The 24,471-nt window shown below is 37.2% G+C and overlaps 1 protein-coding gene across 4 annotated transcripts; it reads left to right on the forward strand.

Moving 5' to 3' along the window:
• The first annotated feature begins 624 nt into the window (after window positions 1-624).
• On the forward strand, window positions 625-22,656 carry LIPK (lipase family member K). 4 transcript variants are annotated; one of them, XM_063102904.1, is made up of 9 exons: window positions 625-740; window positions 2,685-2,800; window positions 4,687-4,885; window positions 5,927-6,036; window positions 7,660-7,796; window positions 15,144-15,290; window positions 18,088-18,159; window positions 18,870-18,941; window positions 22,385-22,656. In XM_063102904.1, the coding sequence occupies exons 1-9, from the start codon at window positions 625-627 to the stop codon at window positions 22,622-22,624; spliced, it is 1,209 nt and encodes a 402-aa protein (XP_062958974.1). In that variant the 3' UTR covers window positions 22,625-22,656. The 4 variants fall into 4 exon arrangements, with proteins under 4 accessions (XP_062958974.1, XP_062958975.1, XP_062958976.1 ...); XM_063102905.1 differs by having other exon boundaries at window positions 625-729; window positions 2,683-2,800; XM_063102906.1 differs by having other exon boundaries at window positions 625-729; window positions 2,683-2,800; window positions 4,786-4,885.
• The last annotated feature ends 1,815 nt before the right edge of the window (window positions 22,657-24,471 follow it).

A 24,471-nucleotide genomic window follows, 5' to 3' on the forward strand; every position in this document is an offset into this window, starting at 1 on the left:
TTCCCTTAATATTATACAATAGGAATTTTCACACATTACATATAAACATAATATCTGATGAGTAAATAATTCCATTCTTCCTCACTCATAATTTATTTCACCAATCCCCTTTTTAAAATTAATTAATTTATTTATTTATTTATTTATTTTTGGTAAATTTTACTATATGAAGATATATCATAAGTAATAATTTTATACATGGTACTTATTTATATGTTATTTTTCTTTCAGATAGATTCCTGGAAAGAAAATTACTAAGTGCAAGATGTGAATATTTTTAAATTTGCAAGATATGTTAGCAAGTTTCTTTCCATAAAGATTTGCCAATGCTCACTCCCACCATCAGGAAAAAAGTACCAATTTATTTGATACTTTTGGTTATTTGGTTTCCGCCTCCCTTCCTTTTTTCCTTCTTTTCTCTTCTTACTGCAAAGTCACCATTTTAGATTTTTCATTGAATACGTCTTGAATAATTCAGTATGTTCCTTGTTAAAACACACTCTACAAGTATGTTTCTGCTCTCTTGCACAGTAGTGTTATAAAAATATCATACCAAATTTTGCCTTTCAGAATTTCTCTTTGATGACAAATATGTTAACATTTCCTTCCCCAGGCAGACCCCAAATGTGGCAGCTTTTAGCAGCAGCATGCTGGATACTTATTCCTGGACTCATATATGGTTGTGATAAGAAAGGAAGCATCACAAATCCTGAAGCATATATGAATATTGTAAGTCATTCGTTAAGAAAACAGCACTAAGATAAGAAATTATTAATCTGTCATCATTTTAGATATAATTGGTATGCCTACCTAATTTTAAACAATTCCTCCAGTGACTAAACCTGTGCTTTCTCCCTTGGCATGGCTAACTAATCCAAGACTTGAAAGATCTGACCCAAGTTAGAGCAGTGATATTCCACCTTCTGGTGGCTTAAGCTTCCATCTACCAGTGGCTTCCTGAAGAGAACAGTATGAGTAAATATTGATTATCTCTATACAGTATCCTTGACTTCTTTCTGAGGCTTTTGGTAGAGCAGTTTCTTTGATTTTGTAAGCTATATGTAATTTTTTTTGTTTTTGTGAGACCGGTTTAATTTCTGTTGCTTATAACCAAAAGTATCGTAACATGCAGAACTTTCTACCAGGAATTGAATAGAATAGCTCTGGGCAAAAAAGAAAGACAAACAGCAAATGTCTACTACAGGCTCCACTCCAATGGGATAGTCCATACTCTTGCTCACAAGCTGCACTATTGTTCTCATTCGCACCCAAGCTTTTATTAGAACTTTAAGAAAGAAACTGCCAATTTTTTTTTAAATTATTGCCTCTTCTTGTTTCTCTCCAAAGTATCCAACAAGTACCCCTGACCTTCTACCACACTGCTGAACTCACAATCTATAAATACTGTCCTTGAATCCAAGTTTCTCCCTTCCTCCCATATTTACATGCATTATTTTCCTCCCTAGTCTGAGTGTTTTTTTGGTCTCTTAATCCTTCTATAATGATAATAAAAATAACAAACATTTATAGAGCACTTACTTTGTGCCGGAAACTGTTCTAGATCTATTACATGTAATCCTCACAATAAGTCTGTGAAGAGATACTATTATTATCTTTAGTCATAAAATGGGGCACAGAAAGGTTAAGTAACTTGCCCAAAGTCACACATCTGATAAGAGGAAGAGTGGGAATTCAGTGCCACACAGGCTCTCAATGACTCTCTTTGTAGCCACATAATTTATACACGCATCAGTGAGCCTGACAAGGGAAAAGGCATAACCTTGTGATAAGGGCATAGGCTTTGAAGCTAAACTTACCTTGGCATTAATCTTGTCTTTATCTCTTCTGAGCATACAATCTTGAACAAATTATTAGTCTTCTGGAACTTCAATTTTCTCAACTGTAAAACAGTAGAATTTTATCTCAAAGGCCCCTTGTAGGGATTAATGAGACCGAAGATGTAAATGTCAGTGCAGAAGCTGTCCAATAAACACTAGTTCCCCTCTTCCTTGTACACCTGGGGCTGGGCTATCTTGTGTTGACCCCTCTAGATTCACTCTCTGTTCTTTTACACCTTTCTCTCTGCCCAACAAGTGCCCTTGACCTTTGGTTGTCAGTTCAATTCAGCCCATAGAAATCTTGATCTGGAGATAAGAAGGAAGGAGGAGAGTGAGACCGAGTTTTATATTACCCTGGCTCCCTCCCCGTGAAGTCAAGTTAGACAAGCTGTCTCCTCAATGTGGCCCTCTCTGCTTGACTTTCTCCTACTGCGCTTTGGTAACCACTTCCTCTCATCTCCCTTCAGGTCTCAAGTTGGTAAACAGCTCACTTGTTCTTAGCCACAGGGTACCAGCTGCACAATCTTCTGTGGTTTTCCTTGCTAGACGACCATATAATTTTCTGTCAAAACATTCTGAGAATGAACTAGGGTGCAGTAATAATACCAGGCCAACAGGCATAACCAGGGACTGTTCTCAGTAAACAGGGTTATAAGATCACCCTACTCTGCCTTACCCATGGCTTTGCAATCTCCTCAAATTATCCTGATTTTTTCCCAGTGTATGCTATCCCAGCACGTAGATCAGTAAACAGTAGTTTGCAATTTAAAGTACTGTATTGCAATGCATGTGTAAAAATTAAAAGACAACACCCTGAAGGTATATATTTGCCTTTCCTCTTTAGAGCCAGATTATTTCTTACTGGGGTTATCCTTATGAAGAGTATGATGTTGTCACAGAAGATGGTTATGTCCTCGGAATTTATAGGATTCCTCATGGAAGAGGATGCCCAAGGGGAACAGGTATGATTTATTTTGTTATGAAAGGAAAAAATGTCTAAAGCAGAGATGCCCAGATGTCCTAGTAGTAGCAGGGCAGATTTTGTTCTGAAATAGGTCACAGTCCCTTCCATTAGTCCACATGAATTTGTCTTCCTTCCAAACACAAAATCAGAAGAAAACCACTGACCAGTTTTGAAAACCAGAAGCACAGGAGTTGTTCTTGACACACCTTGTCCCTCACCTCCTATATATAACCGATCACTAACACCTATCAATTTTGCCTTCAAAATTACTTTCTAATCTGAGAACTTCTCTCAGCTGCAGTGCCACTCACATCCAGGTTTGAACATAATCTCTTCAGCTACTACAACACCTTTTAACTGGTATCTATCCTCTTGTAGTCACTTCTCCACCCAAGTCTAAGTGATTTTATTTTATAAAAAGTAAATATGACCCTATTCATTCTGTGCTTAAACTTTATTAAAGAGCCATCTCTAGCTCCCTAAAATGCAGGTTGCTCTCTGTAGAAAAAGAATGATCTATTACATGGAAACAATTTGCTTTCTTCTCTCAGTTCTTAGCTCCTTTTCTTCTTTGGTGCCTTGTATAACAAAACTTCTCAATATCAGAAAGGTTAATTGTTTAAAGAAAAATCTAGATTTTTAAAAAGAGAGGGAGATATAATGGTGTTTCTGACTTTATAGAGACAACCATTTTCCAAAACACCTCCATTACCTTTGTGAATGCTCATGAGAACTTTTACATCTCCCCAAACTTTTCTGTTATCGTTTTTTTGCCACATAGCTGCCAAAATGCATGAGATGGAAGGCTCTAGATAACAAGCTGCACTAGGGGTCAGATAAGAGAGGCTATGGGCTATGACAGCTGTATGGCAGTACTTAACTTTGGCAGAGTTAGTAACACTTTTCCTTTCCCTTTTCTCCAAAAGGTGAATAAATGAACAGACTCTTTAGTTTCTTGCTTCCAAATGGCTGAAGGCTCTCTAAGAGGCAATCTAGACAACCCCCTCTCAGAAAGCCATTCTAGCCCCCAAAGTGACATGAGGTAGGGTCCTGAAGTACCAACACAGTATTGCAAACCACTTATGAAGGAAAGGGAAAGCCTTGTCACTTCTTCCCTCTTGCCTCTCTCTCTCTCTCTTTTTTTAGCACCACTTTCCCACTTTCTTCTTTCTTTTCTCTTTCTTAGTTAACATGTTCCAATTCTACATTGGAAGTTGGATTTTTGTATCAAATTAACAACTTTATATTGTGTAAAATTCTACTTATAACCTTGCATTTTGCTTTCTAATAATTCAAATGATATAAAGCAGTGTCTAGCATATATAAAGTCTAGCATAGTGCCTGGCAGTAAACATTCAACAAATGGAGTTTTTATTATTGTTTTTATTATTTTGAGAAAAAAATTTTTGTAATCAGATGCTTCTTGAGAAATAAAATGATATTAACACGAATAACCGTAATATAGCTAAGCTAATATTTAATTGTGCTGGACAGTCTTTTACATATTTTAATTCTTACTGAATTCTTATAGTTACCCTATGAGATAACATTTGTTATTATTCCCTATTTTACAGATAGGTTAACTGAGGCACAAAGAGGTTAATATGTAGCAGAATAGATTTTGAACCAGGGCAATCTGACTCCAGCGCCTGTATAACAATGTGGCACATTATGTATAACCCCAATTTTACGAATGAGGAAAACAAGACACAGAGAAGATAAATAACTTGCCCAAGTAAGGAGTTCAGAAGAAACTAGATCCCAGGTTTGCTTGCCACCAAATTTCAACTCTTAACCTCTCCTCTACAGGAAGTCAGAAAATAGAATTTTCTTGCAGACACTAAGGAAGTTCAGACCTGAATTCTTGTTGCCTGTGTTTTGCAGCTCCAAAGTCTATTGCGTATTTGCAGCATGGCTTAATTGCATCTGCCAGTAACTGGATTTGCAACCTGCCAAACAACAGCTTGGCTTTCCTTCTGGCAGATGTTGGTTATGATGTGTGGTTAGGGAACAGCCGGGGAAACACCTGGTCCAGAAAACACCTGAAATTGTCACCCAAATCACCAGAATTCTGGGCCTTCAGGTGAGGAGAAATCTACCAATGAATAGTGTGTGCACTTTGCTTATTTATATGTATGAACACCTGTTATTTTTCCCTTTCTGTTCAAATGAACCCAGTGGAATCCACAAGAAGGAAACAAACCTTTCTTTTTCTACCCAGGCTTTCTTCAAAGGGTGTGAAGAAATGCCCTTGTTATTGTATTGCTGTTTGTTTTAACCCTGTCTCACTTCCTTCCCGGTTTGCGTGTGCGTGCCTGTGTGTGTGTGCCTGTGTAGCTGTGTGCCTGTGTGCGTGCGTGCGTGCGTGCGTGCGTGCGTGTGTGTGTGTGTGTCCTGACGGAAGTAAGGAGAAAATCTGATCACAAAATGGCTAAGGAGGAGAGAGCGTTGCCAGTAACAACACTTGGGAGTGCTGTCTGCTTGGTCACAGGGGCAAACCCATGCACTTGCGTAGGAGGCAAGAAACATGCCTCGGAGGTCACTAAAGCCTTTTTTTCTTGACCCCATTTCTGCCTTCTTTCTGGAAGCCATTTGGCATTTCCTAACTCCACACCCTAGTGTGATTGTGTCATTACACTATTGCAAATGACAAGATGTTCCCTAGGTGAGTGTTTCCGAAACTGTACACAGGATCAGAAGCACCTGAGGCCATTGATAAATATGCAAATTACCAAGCCTCTTCCCTGAAAATTCTGATTCAGTCATCCGGGCTGAGGTCTACAAATCTGTTTGCATTATTATTCTGTTTTTTTAGATAAGCATTCCAGGTCATTGTTCTTTTCAGAGGAGTTTGCTAAATCTGCTATGAGATTAAGTGAAATATGACTAGTCTTACAGGAAAAGAATCAGTGGGTTGTTACAAATCAGATTTTTCTAGTTCAAGTCTCTTAAAAATGAAATCAAGGTGATGGCCTCAAAAGTTGCACAGTTGCATAAGATTACATATTAACTGTAGTGTTATATTTAACAAAAGCACAGTATCTATGTCTACAATGAATGTGTTTAAGTATTGCAGAATTAACAATGAGATGTCTCTTCCAATTTTATTCCTTCTCTTTGGCAGTTTGGATGAGATGGCTAAATATGATCTTCCAGCCACAATCAATTTTATCATAGAGAAAACTGGACAGGAGCAACTCTACTACGTGGGACACTCCCAAGGCACCACCATAGGTGTGTTTGGGGCAGATGTGATCAGAGAGTGTCAAGGGCTCCTCTTCCATATTTATGGCAAGAAGAAGTCAGTATATCTTCTCTCTGTGCAGTCTCTAGTTTAGGGGCTTGAACCGAGAAATCATTTCCTCTGGCTAATTTCTGAAGAGCAAATAAAACAAGGATGACAATAGGGAATTTTTCACCCCCACTAAATTTGGAGGTAGACAGATAAGCCAGAAGGAGTGAAAATTATTCAATTATTCATTTGTATACTGAACAGACATTTGTCAGACACTGGGTTAGATGCGAAGGAAGCAGAGATAAAGATAGTATCCATCCTTCCTTTGGAGATCTCACAGTCTAGGGAGGGATACCAAAAAGAAAGCAGAGAATTGCAAAACGTGGTGATTATACGCTATAGTCAGCGTGACTTTTAGTTTCCTGGGAAGCGCTGGGGCAGCCACGATGTGGATAGGACCAGACTGACAGAGCCTGGGGTATCTCAGTCTCGTCAGATCTCTGTTTAACCAGAGGCTTCAACGATACCAGCAGCATTTCCACCAGTCTTCTAATCCTAATCAGGTTTCTGGTGTGAAGTAGGTCTTTATACACCTGTTCTACACATCTTACGTACATTCTCTCACTGGAAACTACAGACATCTGAGACGTTTGCTGTCCATATTTTACAAATGGCTGAATTTAGGAATCCTTTCTAATGGTGATAGTGCCAAGTAACACCTTAAGTTTCATATATTTAATAAAGGCTAAATATAAGTATGTATAAAAGTTATAAAGTTTAAGTTGATACGAATGTGACTTTTACAAGAATCATCCTGTAAGTATCCTCTTACCCACACGTATCTATTGAGAAAACTGAAACTCACACAGAGGAGGTTGAAAAAAAGTGAGCCGAGATGCTGGATACCGTTGAAGCTTTATTAAAGAAGAATCTGCTGGGCTGTGCTCAGAGGGGCACAGGCCCAGGGCTGCCCAGAAAATGGGGGACAGCACCAGGTGTGGGGGTGCTAGAGCTTATATTGATATGTTGGCACCAAGAGCTGGGTGATACCATCAAGGAGGGTCATTATGTTAATGTGGATCGGGGTGGAGAACTGCGTCCTTGCAGAAGCAAAAGGGGTTTCTGTTTAAGTCAGGAGCCTTCTCCTAAAGGGTGAAGGGGAGGGGTGGAGGTGGGCAGCGCCATTTTGTACTTGGGCTTGTCTAAAGTGGCGCTGGTTATGTTGCAGATCCATTAGAGGTAACTTGCCCAAGTTTTTACACAGCTGGCGAATAGAAAGCTGAGGTTACAGCCCACTTTTGTCTGACACCAAGGATGACAGTCAAGCTGGAATGGTCCTTGGAGTTCACCTAGACATGTTCTACAATGGATGTTTGAGCCTTCTCTTTAATACTCTCTATAAGTAGACTTGTACTCCCTAGGGACAGAAAAGTCACTTGATTCTGAATTAGCCAATTCCACCCTTGGGAAATTTAGAAACTCTTTTCTACAAATGGTACTTATTCTGAGTTGGTTTTTGTTTGTTTTGTTTTGTTTCTAATATGGTTACTTTTACTATCACTTACAATGAGTAAATGATTGTTTTCAATCTATGAACTAGTGTCTTCTTTCTTCCCTTTCAGGTTTCATAGCATTCTCTACAAATCCAGAACTGGCTGAAAGGATTAAGATATTTTTTGCACTGGCTCCAGTTGTCACCGCAAAATACACCAAAAGTCCTATGAAAATATTAACAACTCTTTCCAGGCAAGTAGTCAAGGTAGGTGACTTCCCCAAGTTTAAATCTGAAGTAACTAGAAGTAACTCTATTTCCACTGATTTCAAGAGAAGACAAATGACATTTTATAAACTTCTGACAACATAATATGTGTTCAGGGTATCCATGTAGGTTTACTGATGATGTGCAATCTCATAAGCAGGGTTCAGAGAGTTCACACTGATGATATTCTATCCTATTGTCTTCATTTATGTCTAGAAGCTTCTCTGTTTTCCTTCATTTGTGACCAAAGTGAGAGGTAATTTGATTGACTGATCTGTTGAATTTAGTAGGTTAAAATTGTTAGCTGGGTAAACCTTAAGTGCTCTTCATTTAAAATATGGGGATAGTAATAGTCCCTGCCCATGGAGTTGCTGTGAGGCAACCAGGCCTTGCATACTGTAAGCCCTTAATAAATGGCAGCAATTGTTTTTGCTGCTTATTATTTTCATAGAGCACACCCTGACCCATCACTAAATGCCCAACATTGTTTCATTTCCCACCATTTCACAGCCTCTCCCATCAAGTCCCTCAAACCCAAGCAATACTCTAGGCCTCAGAATCTCTTCTAGCTGATGGCTAACTGGTCTGATCACTTATCTACTGTGGGTTGGTCTGTGTGGGTTGGTGTGTTTTCCAGCTGCATTTTAATGTGGGCTTCTCTCATGTTAATCACCTCTCATAATGGTGATTGTACGGTTCAGCGATTTCAATGAGAGCAGATGAAAGTAAAACAATTCTTACAGAAACCAACAATTCCGGTTGTTGAGAGCTAAGCAGATCCGCTCATGGTGATTTGAGTGCATGTTTATACAACCCAGAAAGGCAGATAACAGAAAAGACACTAGAATAAAACAGAAAATGTTTACATCGCCTTCTTAGTACTTGGCTTAGAGATTTCATACTGGCCTGGTCCCAAAATACTGGGTAAACAGCACCGGACTTCTTGCTAAATTATTCCAGCATTCCCACACAGTTGAGAGATATTTGGAGGTGGCAGAATCTTTCCATTCCCCTCAATTTGTACAACTCTGCTTTAAACTTTCACACATTCTGACATGTATGGGATGTGGTGCAATTTAAGTCAATTCAGCAAAGAAATATCTAGGAGCCACTGCTTCAAAATCTTGGCATCAAGAAACCACTATGTCTATATGGAGACATTTTAGCCAATTGGTATGACTGAAAATTAGGGCATATGTAAGAATGGTAGGAGATTCAACTAAGAAGAGAGTAGGGGACAGCTAATGGAGGCAGTTATGTCCTGTTGAGGAGTTTAGACTTTGTGCTGCTAGTGATGGGAAGTCACTGAAGAATATTAATAGAGAAGTGGCTAAGATCCTATTTGCAATTTTAGGATGATAGGCTTTCCCAAAATATAACTCCAATAGAGGAACTATAATTCTAATAGAGGAACTACCATGTGATTCACTAATTCCTAATAGAGCAAAGAAATCGCTAGGAAAACTCAGAGAAAGGGGAAAATGCTTCTAGCTGTTGAAATCACAGAAGACTTTTTGGATGAGACAGCATTTGAGTTTGGGCTTAAGGATAAGATTTCAATATACAGAGCGGTGTAGAGAAGGCTTCCAAAACAAGAAGGAAATGAGAGCAACATTAAAGGGGTGAAGCTCGGGCCATGAGAACCACACTGGGGCTTTACATTTGTGAAGGAAAGTATGAGAAATAATATTGGAAGTGTAGGGGTAGATTCTGAAAGGACTTGAGTGTCAAGTTAATGAGCTTGTAATTTATTCTACATGCAATGGGCGACCATGAAAAGTATTTGCACAGAGGAAGGGGCATGCATCATGCTCCTTTTTAGAAAGATTCTCCTGAGATTAAACGTAAGTGGATGGGGATAAAGGACATCGAGAGGGGTGCATGATGAAAAGAAAGGTTATGGGATGTTGTTACACGTCAGCTGATAGAAGTTGGGGATCTGAACAAGAGTTGTGCAAAAAGAAGATAAAAATCTGCGAGATTGGACAGTGAGATAATAGCCTTTTAGGTGTGATTTTAACTTTCGAAGAACAGGACTTTCTCCTCTGCTCTCCCCTTAGGCAGATGTTCTCAGGCATGCTTGGAGAACGGCTTCTTTTTTCCTGGGAGAGCTCCTGGACTGAGACAACCCTTGTCCTCTCTCTGAATAACAGCTTTAATTGCATTGATACCATCAATTCTTTCAATTGCTCTTTCATTTCTATTAAGTTCAACTCAACTCATGTAAGGCACAAGCATAGGAACTTGATTTAGACAGAACTGGGTTCACATTCTGCCCCTGTCTCCTGCCTTATGGGATCTTGAGCAAGTTATTTAATTGTTCTAAGCCTCAGTTTTCACTTTTATAAAATGGGTCGACTTTGTTAAGTTGGGAGATTCATTCGTTATTTCACCTGCCCCACTCCCATTCTGCCCCTGGGCATTTATGCCTTTGTGTTCTCATCTCTACTTTCTTTCTGACCTGTAGCTTGACCCTTTACTTTTTACACGTTCTCTTTGATATTAAAGATTGTTAGTATTATCTCTATTTCTTCAGAGAAGAACCTGAGACTCAGAGGCTAAACAGCTTGTCTCAAATCACCCAGTTAATGGGTGTCAGAACCGGAATTTAAAGCTAGATCTGACCAGGTAACCCATGGAGAGTATATTTCCCCACTTTTTCAATGGCAACCTGAAGAAATCTGTCCTCACACACTCATCCACAAGGGTGCCAAGCTCGGTGGGCGATTGAGAGCTGATTCCAGCCTATGTTCTCCTTGGCAAGCCATGTGACCTGGCACAGGGCCATGTCTCCAGAAGAAGGGGTGAAAGACTTACTAAAAAAAGCTGTCACCCGGCTGTTATGTGACAAACATGCCCCCTCCAAAACAAACTTTGAATTACATCTACAAGTTAGCGTGTTTCCTATGAGTGTTGTATGGCTGGCTGGCCTACATTACTATCCTCTCTGTCATTTTAGGGTAAAGGAGAAGTTATTTATCCCTGGGAAAATGCATAGTAGTTTTGTTGAATCACGTGTGCATGGATACCCAGGTGGATTGAAGTCAGAGAGTGTCATGCTAATTCACTCTGTATTTGGGAAAGCTGACTATCAGAACATATACCCTTCACCTTCACATTATATTTTTATTTTTATGATTGATTACTTCTATGAATTGGCTGATTCTTTTCACATGCATTTCTGCCCAGCATGGATAAAGAAGATATTGTTAAATGAGAAATAAGAATGTTCACTGATTAAAATCAGATCCTGCCTTTTACTTCAATTATTTATTAATGTGGCAATCTATTTAGGTTGTCACAATTGAAATCATGGAATAGATGTCAACATTCTTTTAAAAGATAAATTCACTCTATGAATGTATGCTACTACTATTATTAAATTATTATGGGCCGAGCCCGTGGCGCACTCAGGAGAGTGCGGCGCTGGGAGTGCAGCAATGCTCCCGCCGCGGGTTCGGATCCTATATTGGACTGGCTGGTGCACTCACTGGCTGAGTGCCGGTCACGAAAAAGACAAAAAAAAAAAAAAAAAATTATTATGAGGACAGTTATACAGGAAGAGTTACAAATTCATGAGTTAAATTGTTATTTTTTTTAAGGATATGCACATTTATTTGTTCGAATAACAAATACATAAACTGAAAAACTAATGAATAACAAAATACCCTGTAGAAAGTAGGGCTTCAAATTTTCACAAAAACTGGAGATATAAAATTATTAAAATTTATATATTTCATTTTATAATCTCTATGATTATTTGAAATCACTCTCTAAAGTCTTCCAAAAGCATGCAAATATCAAATTAACTTCAAGAGAAGATAAATAAACTTTTCAAAGACAAATTAATTTTTAAACAGATCAACAAGTACATTTAATAAAAAGAAAGCAAGAACTGAAATTAAATATCTAAGTTTAGCAACATAAATTGCATTAAAAAGTCAATGAAACAGAATATAAACATGAGGGCACTTCAAAAATTTCACGGAAAAATAGAACTGAAAGATAACATAAATCTTCCCATGACCTTTTTTGTTTTTGTTTAAATGTTTCCTTTTTTAAAAAAAGAAAAAAGTCTAAGCTCATAGAAAATATGTTCTCTGACCACAATCACAGAAGGAAATTTAGAAAACTCACAAATGTGTGAAAATTAAACAAGTCTCCTAAATAAACAACGGATAAAATGAAAAATCACAGGGAAATTAGACGGTTCTTTGAGATAAAGATCAAAGAGCAACATATCAAAATTTATAGGATGCAGGGCTCATGTATTACTTACAGGCAAATGTATATTTGTAAACACCTATATTAAAAATAAGAAAAATCTCAAATCAGTAATGTAAATGTCTACCTTAAGAAAACAGAAAAAGTAGAGCAAACTAAATCAAAAGCAGATATAAGTAGGAAATGACAAAGATTACAAAGAATATATGAAGCATGGAATTAAAAACGATAGGTAAAATTAACAAAATCAGTAGCTGATTCTTTAAAAAGATCAACAAAATTTGCAAATCTTTTTCTAGACTGACCAAGAAAAAAGAGAGAAGACTGAAATTACTAAAATCAGAAGTAAAGTAGGGGCATTATTCCATTGTCACTATGGCTTTTTGTGGTGGTAAGATTTAGTTTCTCTCTCTGTCATTTGCATTTTTGTTCTACCAGTGGGTTTTGTTCTTTCTTGTGTATTCGTGGTAGCGATGATCATTTTTCAGATTCCAAATGCAGGACTTCCTTGAGGATTTCTTGTAGGGCTGGTCTTGTGGTGGTGACCTTCTGCAGCTTTTGTTTGTCTGAAAAATACATTATTTTTCCCTTATTTCTGAAGAATAGCCCTACTGTGTATAGTATTCTTAGCTGGTAGTTTTTTCTTTTACTATTTTGAATATATCATCCCATTTTCTTCTAGCCTGTAGAGTTTCTGCTGAGAAGTCTGCTGTTAGTCTGATAGGGGCTCCCTTATAGGTGACTTGATGCTTTTCTCTTGCTTCTTTTAAGATTCTCTTTGTCTTTGAACTTTACCAGTTTGACTATAATGTGTCTTAGAGAGGATCTTTTAGGGTGGAATCTGTTTGAAGATCTTTTGAGATTCCTGTATTGAAGGTCCATGTCTCCCTATACCTAGGAAGTTTTCCATTATTATTTCATTGAATAGGTTTTCCATGCCTTTTCCTTTCTCCTCCCCATGTGTTTGTGTGCTTAAGGTTGTCTGCTAGCTTTCTCAGATTCTGTTAATTTTTTTTAAATTCTTTTTTTCTTTTTTTGGTCCACCTGGGTTATTTCAAGAAGACTATATTTGAGATCAGAAATTCTTTCTTCTTCTTGTTCTAGCCTGCTGCTTAAGCTCTTTGTTATGTTTTTTATTTCACTGAGTAAATCAGTTCCATGAGTTCTGTCACATTCTTTTTTAAGGTATTAATGTCTTTGTAAATGTCCTCCTTCATATTCTGTTTTGTTTTTTTTCTCATTTCATTATGTTGTCTAACTGAATCTTCTTGTATCTCAGTGAGTTTCCTTAAGATTGTTGCTCAGAATTCCTTCTCAGTCATTTCAAGGGTTTCCTTGAACCCCTGTATTCTTTTGGTGGTGTCATATTTTCTTGGGTTTTCTTATTTTTAGTATCTTTACATTGAAGTATGGTCATCTGCTAGAGCAGTTGCTTCTTCTTTCACTCTGGAGTGGGCTTTGAGGAGAAAGATGTCCTCTTTTTCTTGTTTCCGCTGGTGACTCTCCTTGTGTCAATGCGGTTTAGTGTCTGGGGGGCCACCTGCATGGTGCTTGTGGCTGCTGCCATGGTATTGAGCCACTTTTTGGCACAATGGCTGCAGCAGTTACTGTGGTAGGCTACCCATGCAGAATTTAACTGGTGAGTTAAATTAACTCTGGTGAGTTAAATTAACTATCTGGTATATTATCCAAGTGGCCCAGAGATTGTGACAAAATGAAGAGGCCAGAATAAATTTGATAATTTCTGCAATAGTTTATTACTTTCCAGAACTAAAGGATTGAGAAAAGTGATTTGAACTAATTAAACATATTGTAGTTCTTTTCTCTTCCCTTTTCTCTTTTCTTCCTTCCGTTCCCAAACCTCTCCCATCCCCTTCCCTTCTTCTTTCCTCCTCTTCCTTCTCCACTTCTTCCTCTTTCTCTTCACTCCCCATCACACTTTGGCATGCAGGGGAGTATAAAGTCCTGGTATTTCATATATTCCATTAAAATTCCATGGAACATCAAATATTGCATCAAATAAGAATTCCCTTTGACCATACATTTTCAAACTCAGAAGTCAACAAGTTATACACAGTAGAAATTTCCTTGATCTAGTTTACCAAAAATAGTGTAAAATGCTGTAGTGCATTAGTGCAGTAAAAATAAATGCTAGTTATTATTGTTTTTTCTATTGTAATTTGTAATTTTTCTTCAATTTGTAATTGCCAGTTAATAAAGAATTCCAAGAAAAAGGTGTGTCAGTAAATGGGTGTTACCAAAAGTTTTAAGAACTAAACAGTGTCTTTTCACCTTTATATCTAGTTTATTATCCTAAGATTGTAAAACTAGCTATTGTGTAACAAAGGCAACATTGGTTTTATATGACTAGAGATTAGGTATTTATGTTGTAATTCAAAGGGTTCCTAAAGTTCAAAAGGTAAATTCAACTCACTTGTAACATTGTCTGAAATTCCACTAGTAGAGATTCATTTCTTTGGATTAAGTTTTTGCTTCTAGAAAGAATTTATTAAAAGATTCCAAAAGAAATGGCTCATTAAGTCTGTATCAGTCACTAATTATAATATAGTTATTACTTCTTGAATGTTTACTAGGTGCTAGGAACTGAACTAGGTATCTTTTAAGTAAAAGGCGAAAGATTTATGCGATCTGAAGAGAAACCAGAGTATGAACTAGGTATCTTTTAAACATGACCTATTATCTTCACAATAGTCCCACCTAGTGAATATTAATTTTTCCATTTTATAGATGAGAAAATTCAGAATAACAGAAAAAAAATATTTTCCTAAGGTATAAGACACAGAATCCAAAATCAAACACAGGAATGCTGCCTGACTCCAAAGCCTTACCAATTTCCCATGGAGACTGGTTTCTCAGGGGGCGTTCCAAAAACTACCCCAATTAAATGTTCTTGGGAAAGGCATCAAGAGGTAAGTTGAGATGATCAAAAACATGGGTCTGAAGGGCTACAAAGACAAAATTTAACAGACCTCATGATTTCACTGAGGATGAACACTGAGCAGAAGTCACCTCCTGTCCAGTCCCTGTCTGGATTACCACTCATTCTCCACTCTTGACATCCACACCCATGAGATTTGATGGTACTTTAAATTGATTTTGCAGGTATTGTTTGGTGACAAAATGTTCCACCCACATACATTGATTGACCAGTTCATTGCCACCAAGGTGTGCAGCCGGAAGCTATTCCATCATATTTGCAGCAACTTGCTATTTACTTTCAGTGGATTTGATCCAAAAAATTTAAACACGGTACGTGTAAGTAGTTGGGTCCGGTAAAGCAATTATTTTGTTGCACAGAGGTAATGAGAGTTTGTTCCCGATTGCATGAAAACCACATCTCAAAGTCTCCTTTTTGTCTCCTGGAATGTAATTAGTATGTTTGTGGCTTCTAACCAGTGCTGAGAGTTTATCCAATTTCATAGAAGGATTTAGGAAGAAGATTTTGCTGCCAAAAATTCTCACCAACTTTTGCTGCTGGCTAAAATGCCACCATTGAAAAGTCCTTTACGTAGATTAAGGCCATAGTTTTAAAGTTTATCTTGCTGTGCCTGAGCCCTATCTCATACCTACTGAAGTAGAATTTCAGGGAGTGATTCCAGGCATCTGTATTTTTTACCAACTTTTCACTTTCCCAGGTGATTTGGAAATAGGAATTTTGTAAACCACTTCCCTAATCCAAAGGGATGAAGGGATGGCTCTTCAGTGACAGCTACAGAGTCACTGTTCAAGGAGTACTGAGAGGGGTCAGTATAAGATTCCTGTAGAGTCATCTGAGATCTTTTCCTTTCCAAGTTACTACTTGCTGTCCCAAGGAGTGGAGAGAGAGAGAAGTTACTGTTTCCTCCCCAGAGGTGGGACACAGCGGAAGACAGTCTCCATCCCTCTTACAGACTCTTGCAGAGACAGAGCCTACCCTCCCTCTGTCAGAGAAAAGCACTGATCAAAAATTTTCCTGCTTCCCAGAAAGATTTACTGATGGCTTTTTTTTTTTTTTTTTTTTTTTCTCAAGAACTAAGGACCAGCTTTATTTCAATAACAGTAATGGCTTCTGGAATTTCAATTCTCTCTATATTTTAACTTGCACAAAACATTGTTATTATTGATATTTTATATATTTAATATTCTTCTAAAATTATCCAAATTTACCCTTGTGATTTTTCATTAATTCTCACACCTCCAAGTTTTCAGCAGGGATTATTTTTATTCCCCCTCACATATTTTATCTTTGTTACATCTTTGCTGGTGATTAACTCACAGTTTTAGAGTCGCCAAAAATATATATTTTCACCCTCGTTTTTATAGGGTATGTTTGCTGGTTGTTAGACTTCTAGGAAGCCAGCTATTTTCTATCAGCTACTTCATGTTATTATAACCTGCCTTCTACTGTTCTCTATGAGAAGTTAGCTCATAGCCTTATTTCTTCTTTCTAGGTATTATGTCTTTCCTCAAAAAAAAAAAAAAATACAGAGAAAAACATGAGACATATAGGGTCATGGTGAAAAGGTCAGACATATATGAAACTAGAATCTCAGAATGAGGACAGAGAGAATGGGAAGACTAATATTTGAAGCGATAACAGCAGTTTATTTTCCTAAACTTGTAAAAGACATCAAGCCATGAAGACAAGAAGGACTACAAACCCGAAGCAAGACAGTAAGAAAGGAACATCTGGGCATAGCATAGTAAAACTGCCAAGAGTCAGAGTATGAGAGAAAATCTGAAAGAAGACAAACGGCCTGTTATGCATGCATGCCTTCCACATTCCTCTCACTTTCTCAGTTTACTAGGGAAACTAGGCTTACTTATCACTTAGGTGGAAGCATATCACGAAGATAAAAGCATATCACAGGCAGAGATAAGTAAAAAGAACTTTAAGCAAACACAAAAGAGGAAAATTTCAAAAGCACCCTATCAATATGGCCCAACAGTTTGCTAAAGAAAAACTTTACAAGATAACACCCTTAACTATTCTTTGAGGGCCCTCATTGTCCATATGTATGATTATGTCACCTTTTGTCTCACTGTTCAGGCCTGGATTATGGAATATTATAACAACTGCAAAAATGTTTGTTTCAGTGAAGCATAACCAGGAATGCATGTGTAGCGTTTGTGGAACTTTGAAAAAATATAAATATCTAGAACTCAGCCCTAGATTTAGGTAGCTCATAGGTGAGTGTAATTTTTTTAAGCTCTGAGATGTTTCTGATGCTCACCTTGGTGGAAAAATAACTCTTCTATATAAAACAGCAACAACAACAAAATTCAATTGAAAATATGAGAGAATCAAATGGCTTTTTTTTTTCTTTTTTGATCCAGAAGAAATCTAAATATACTGAGTGGCTTCTGTCCCACAAACTTTCAAAGAAATTATACTTAAAAGAAAATTTACCACATTAAAAATATTAGAAAACAAAAGGAAACATTCAGATCTGTGCTCAGTGTCTTATTATTATTATTATTATTATTATTTTTTTTTTTTTTTGTCGTTTTTTTCGTGACCGGCACTCAGCCAGTGAGTGCACCGGTCAGTCCTATATAGGATCCGAACCCGCGGCGGGAGCGTCGCCGCGCTCCCAGCGCAGCACTCTACCAAGTGCGCCACGGGCTTGGCCCTTTAAAATAATTATTATTATTATTATTTTTTTTTTTTGTGCTCAGTGTCTTATGATCAACAGCTTTGTCTGAGTGTCCTTTGGGATTTTACACAGGGTAAAAGAGAAAGCCACTGGGGTCTTATCCCTTGACCTCCTACACTCCTGGACCTCCATGAGGTGAATCTGGAAAGAAAAGGTGCATTACCTTGGTCTTTGACCAGAGAGGTGCCTTCTGTGGGTTTTATGAAGCCACTGACCAGGACAGAAGAGCAGAGCTGGGGGAGGAGTGAGTTCTCAAAGATGGGCTTCTTTCATTAATATGTTTCCAGACGGTATGGTACATGTTTTTTTCTTGAAAAAAGAAAAAGGAAAAACATTCAAATTTTTCTCAAATGTTTGCTTGTGGTATGAATATCTCATGAGCCTCCAGATGAGACATAATCTCTTGGCAGAGTCGTTTGGATGTGTATTTGGCACAGAACCCCGCGGGAACATCTGTTCAGAATATGCTGCACTGGGCCCAGGTACATGTTTCCTGTTCCTTTTTCGGGCACATTCCTCTGCAAGATCCTTGAGAGATCCTCCCAGAGAGCTCACCGCAGGGTCCTGCAGGCACCTGCCGCTGTCACACCGAGGTTTCTGGAATCAGCATCGACTCCTCGTGTTCATTTACTTTTACTCCCTTGTATTTTCCTTGACCTCAGTGTCGGGGTTTTGAGCGTGATTCCCAGATATTCTGACTGATCTCAGAGGGGGACATTCCTTCCAACAGTGACAAAAATGTTTAAGGATAGGAAGTATAATCGTAATAGCTTATACCACCTGACGAGAATAATAAGGTACAAAGTCATTTAATAATAATAGCAGTAATTTTTTAATGTAGGAAATGCCTTTAAAAAAAATTATAGAAATTCCTGAAGCCAAGATATTCAAGAATCATTCAAGTCAGCATCTTTGTAAAAAATTTCTGTGTGTAGCATTGTAATTTTTAAAGGCATCGCTGTCTGAGGATTTTCATTGGTTAGGTACATGGGGAAGTAATTCAGTCAGTTCTGTGAATTAGTATCAATTTTTACCATTTATATTATTTGACATATTAATCTTTATAGAAATTTAGCTTATGTGCCTAAAGAGTGGGACACGATGTCAATCTGCTCTGTATATTTCTTGTTTATGACCTTTAAATGTTTTTTTTATATCATTTTAATGTGCTTATTATCTTAATTTACTTTAGGCAGTTAATACTGGTCGGCTTCAAGCTTTTGATTGGGGAAACCCAGATCAGAACATGATGCACTTCCACCAGGTACAATAATAATAATCATAATTAGTCACACACTGCAAATAAATAATAGAAACAGTATCCACACCTTATGCACTTACTACGTCCCATTCACTATGCTGGATGTGGCTTATTGCGGTTAGCACATGCTGCTCACTGGGTTCTTACCATGCACTGTATCATTATATCTAATCACCACAATGACTTTGCAAGGTCAATGTTATTATTTCCATTTTTCCAGAGGCTCAGAGAGGTTGGGTAAATTGGCTGTTATTTAGCCAGTAAACAACCAGAATATTATCCAGGAATTTCTGGATCTAAAGTTTATTCTTCTTCCACTACATGTATTCGTTCTCAAAAAACAAATACTTTCAGCCCTTAATTAACCCCATACTTAAAAGAGATAATTAAAGATACATGATCTTTGCTTTTAAAGCATATTCTCTGATTTCTTATCCATCTCTAATAAAATGAACTAACACAGTCCTAATATTTCATTGGGATATCATTTACTAGCCACTTTTCAAAAAATCAGCAGATGAATCATTAATGATTTACCAGTCAGAAATACCACCTTTAGGAAGAAGTAGCACTATCTGCCAGGGAATGGTGTGTCAAGATATTTCTTGACATTATCTATGAAACCTTTTGAAGCAAAAATTCTACATTAAAGGGAAATGTGCGTTGCTGTTATTGCTTTTTTTCCCCCCAGTATGTAAAGAAATCTATTCATGATTTTGGCTTCTTGCTGATAGACTGAGCTCAAACTGAACAATGACACGTGGGTTTTGGTGTGAAAAATCTAATTTTTCTCCTAAATTGCTATAGTTACATGTGCGGGGAGTGGGGGGAGCCATATGCCACACACACACTATGTCAGAGTACTATTTTCTCTTGTAATTAACAAATTCCTTGACCTAGCAAGAGCATGCAGTTTCTTTAGGAATGTTTTAGATGATGACCTTACCCTATAAAACTCAGAAACCTGCTTGGATGAGAGTTGGGTCACAGGTATTAGCTTTATCTTGTGTTTATAGAGTCAATCAAAATTATGACTACATGGTGATTTAAGTACAGTTAGAAATCTTTTGCTTGGGACTTTGGGGAAAAGAAAGAAAAGTGCAAAACAAACAGTATTAACTGCATGCATGTTTGTAAGGCCATCACCGTAGTCACAAGTATAATAACACCATAAATTAGACAGGTGTAATTACCAGTGTAATCACTGACAATCCTTTATTACTAAGAAAATAAGTTTAAAAAATTCTAGATAAATATATATAATTTGTATTTGTCAACTATAAAAAGTAAATTTTAAAGATTTCTTGGCCAAAATCCTCCAGATATCATTTGAATCCAAATTTTGATATTCATTTTTCCTTTGTCACCTTGTAGACTCCCCCTTTTATCTTTAGCAGAGTAATTCAATCATTGGAGTAAAATTATTCTGACTTCCGGGGCTCCTCAGACCCACTATGTACCTCAAAGCTGGCTGATGTTTGTTGCTGCCTCTGTGTTGCATTGTTTTTCTACTCTTCATTTCTCTCCATCTTTGCATTTAAATATTTATGCTTTGTATTCTTCTACTGAGAAAATTATAGTCAGGAAAAGCATGCCTCTTCTTTCATTTCTTGAACTTTGCATTTGGGTCCCTACACCAGGCTGTCCAGAGCCCATCTCCCCCTTGCACATGCTACTGGTCATTGCTAATCTACACTCACTTTCTTCTTTGCCTTTCACATTGCATTGTCAAAGCTACATGTTCTCATTTACCACTTGCTCCTAAGTCCACCCCAGAGATGTCCCAGTACTGCAGAGCAGAGGTAATTCACTTAAATGTGTAGTAATGCAAAGACCCAGACACCAGCCCGCCAACTGACAGTAACACCTGGAATGACTACACCAGTGGGCTCTGCCTGACTATTACTCTTTTAAGAGAACTCATGGTGCACAGTCACCTGGTCAGGAGTCTCCCCCAGGCACATTTCTAGTGCTTTCAGAAACCCCTCCCAGGCTAATGTCACAGTTTCCTTAGGATCTACACCTTTGTCTGTGTTATCTCTTCCTCCTAATTTTCCTGCCAAAATTAACTATGTTGTATTATTCTGTTCAGGCTGCCATAACAAAATACCAAAGGCTGGGTGGCTTAAACAACAGAATTTTTTTTTCCTTGCACTTCTGGAGTCTGGATGTCCGAGATCAGGGTGCCAGCATGGTTGGGTTCTGGTGAGGGTTCTCTTCCTGGCTTGCATACAGCCACCTTCTCACTGTGTGTTCACATGGTCTTCCCTCATTGGGTGCTCATGGAGAGAGATAGGGAGAGAGAGGGAGGAAGAGAGAGAGAGAGATTTTCCTCTTCTTACAAGGCCATCAATCCTAGCAGTTAAGGCCCTACCCTTAATGGCCTCATTTAACCCTAATTACCTCCTAAAAGCCCATCTCCAAATAGTGACATCAGGGGTTAGGACTTTAACATATCAGTTTGGAGGAACACAATTCATAGCATATAGTAACCAAAAATTATGTGTAGTAGTCAATTATTCAGTTGCAAGTTAGCAGAAATCAATTCTATTTTAGGTTAGAGAAAATAAGGCTTTCCTGAACTAGAAAGTGTAGTAGTAAACTGGCAATAGCCTGCCATCAGGTCCCCTCTTCTCCTCTTCTCTCAATTCTTCATGCATATTTTTGTTTCCATTCTTAGGCTCTTTCCAACATAGTGGTAAGATGGTGACTGGGTGTAAGTAGCTCTTACAGTTCTTTCAATCTGAAACCCCCACCAAAAAAAGCTAATATTTTCTTAATTGCTCAGACAAAAAGTGCCAGAGAGAGCTCTGGCCCGGTTTTAGTCATGTGCCAATCTCTCATTCAATCACTGTAGCCAGAAGAATGAGGGATTAATTGGCCAGACCTGGACCAAAGTGTGTGTGGGATCAGCACAAGACACTTGGGGGAGTAGAGCACTATAGCCACTCTATTTCTCTGTAACAAGTTGGCTCCTTTTTAACATCATATTTCAAATGCTTGTTTTCATAAATTGGTCTCAATGCTCCCTGAAGCGTCTGCTGATGTCCAAGTGTCAATAATGCCACCGAGCCCAGATTTCTGTACGAGAAAGGGTATTTATCCTATCAATCATTTTGTTTGAAAAGGATGCACTTTCAGATCAAGTGCTACTATAAAGAGGATCCACCACAGAAATAAGAACCCTCTTCCTCTAGGATCCCTTCTTATTTTCCCAAAAATGCAAACTGGGAATATAACAGTTGACTTTTTAATTCACAATTTGTATTATTGCTCAAAAGTGCTTTCAAATATTTTTAAAATGTTAATGTTTATATATCATTAAATGTATTCTAATTGCACTTTCAGTATTTGAAGGACTAGGTTAAAGCTGATAGCTAATGTTACTATTATAATGTAGTTTTCTGTAAAAAAACCTTTTTTTCTATCTCTTTCATTGCATTTAGCGTACACCTCCTTTATACAACGTTACTAAGATGAAAGTTCCAACAGCAATATGGAGTGGTGGACATGACATTGTGGCTGATCCCAAGGATGTTGAAAATTTACTCCCTAAAATTGCCAATCTTATTTATCACAAGATGATTCCACACTATAATCATGTGGATTTTTACCTTGGACAGGATGCACCCCAGGAAATTTACCAAGACCTAATTAGATTGATGGAGGAATGTTCACAAAATTAAATACGCTTTCCTTTCTGTAAGCAAGTGGGCTTTTATAATAATAAAAAGGTAGACAAACCTTAATGTGGCAAATGTGATAGATGTCACACCCTTGATTAGGTTTTGTTATATGGCAAAGGTGATGGGATGTCATTTCCTAATTATGTTACATTACGTGAGATTCCATCTTGGCAAACAGGAGCAAGAGATTCCCCTTGTTATCTTGATGAAATAAACAGATGTATTGAGGAAACCACATTGCAAGGAACTGTGCATGGCTTCTAGGATCTGAAGGAGGCCTCCAGCTGATAACCAGCAGAAAACCAAGGCCCTCAATCGTACAGCCAAGAGAAAATGAATTCTGCCTAAAACCTGCTCAATACCTTGATTGTAACCTGGTGAGACCTTGAGCAGAGAACCTAGCTATACCATGCCTGGACTACTGACCCACAGAGACACTGAGATAATAAGTGTGTTTTATTTTAAGCTGCTAAATTTGTGGTAATTTGGTAACAGCAATACAAAACTACTAATACTTATTATTATTAATATATAGTATTAATATAATATAAATAATATATAGCAATTGTATAATTATATAATATAATAAATATGATATTGTGTTAATTATACTAAGTATATATTTATTTTTATTTATTGTATAATACTGTATATTGTATAATTATAAACATATATTTTTATAATTATATAATATTGTTATATATAATATAGTTATACTATATATATATAATAATAAAACTATATAATGATATTATTAATATATAATAATAACGATGGTAATGATAATAATAATTGTCATTATTCTGTCTCTTTGGTTGAAAGCTTTATAGACTTTATTCCTTATCTCACTTATTTCCCTTTGGCCTAATGAACTTCCTTGAATGCTTCTCATTTTGCAGATCTGCAAGTGATCGATTTTCTCAGTGTTTGATTGCCTGAAAAAGTCTCTCTTCTGCCTTCATTTCTAAAAGTTTTTTTTTTCTGAAAATAGAATTTTAGATTGACATGTTTCGTATTTTATTGTAATTCTTTCAGCGCTTTAAAAATGTTCATTGTCTTCTGGCATATGTAATTCCTGATAAGTCTGTAGTTTCTCATCTTCATTTCTTTGTACTTAATGTAACTTTTTTTTTTTTCTTCATCTGTTTTTAACAGTTTCTCTTTATCGATGATTTTCAACAATTTAATTTGGGTGAGTCTTGGTGTGGTTTTGAGGGGAACGCGGCTTGGAGTTTGGTGGCCTTCTTGAATCTGTGGATTTATAGTTTCTATCAAATTTGAAAAAAATTTTTGCCATTATTTCTTCATATATTTTCTATATTCCCACTTTTCTGGGTCTCTAATGACATGTGTGTTAGACCACTTGATGATGACCCACAAGTTACTGTAGCCGTGTGTTTTCCCTGCTGTTCTTTCTCTGTGTGCTTCATGTTAGATAGTTTGTTCCTGTCTCTTCACCTTCACAGATCTTTTCTTTTGCAGTGCCTAATCTGCTGTAATCACATCTGGTGCATTTTTATTTTAGATACTGTATTTTTCATCTCTAGAAATCCCACTTGGGTGTTTTTCATATTTACTCTCTCCTCTTTATTTTTTGGAGTTTTTTTTAAGGCCTTGAGTATAGTTAGCATATTTTAATATATATTTTAACATACCTTCTGCTTATTCAATCATCTCTGTCATTTATAAATTTGTTCCATAGATTTATTTTTCTCCTGGTTATGGAGAAAAATGGGTACTACTTCATTTATTGCATGCTTTATAGTTTTTATCGGATGCCAGACATTGAATTTTGCATTGCTTAGTGCCGAATTTTATTTTATTCCTTTAAATAGCTTTGGAAAACA

This window comes from Cynocephalus volans, chromosome 7, assembly GCF_027409185.1.
Source record: "Cynocephalus volans isolate mCynVol1 chromosome 7, mCynVol1.pri, whole genome shotgun sequence".
Lineage (NCBI taxonomy): Eukaryota > Metazoa > Chordata > Mammalia > Dermoptera > Cynocephalidae > Cynocephalus > Cynocephalus volans.

Bases quoted from the DNA above. Each gene is read 5' to 3' on its own strand.
- LIPK (XM_063102904.1), top strand. From the start codon at position 625: ATGTGGCAGCTTTTAGCAGCAGCATGCTGGATACTTATTCCTGGACTC. The intron at 18,160-18,869 runs GTACATGTTTCC...AATTTACTTTAG, and splicing joins ATATGCTGCACTGGGCCCAG to GCAGTTAATACTGGTCGGCT. The intron at 18,942-22,384 runs GTACAATAATAA...CATTGCATTTAG, and splicing joins ACATGATGCACTTCCACCAG to CGTACACCTCCTTTATACAA.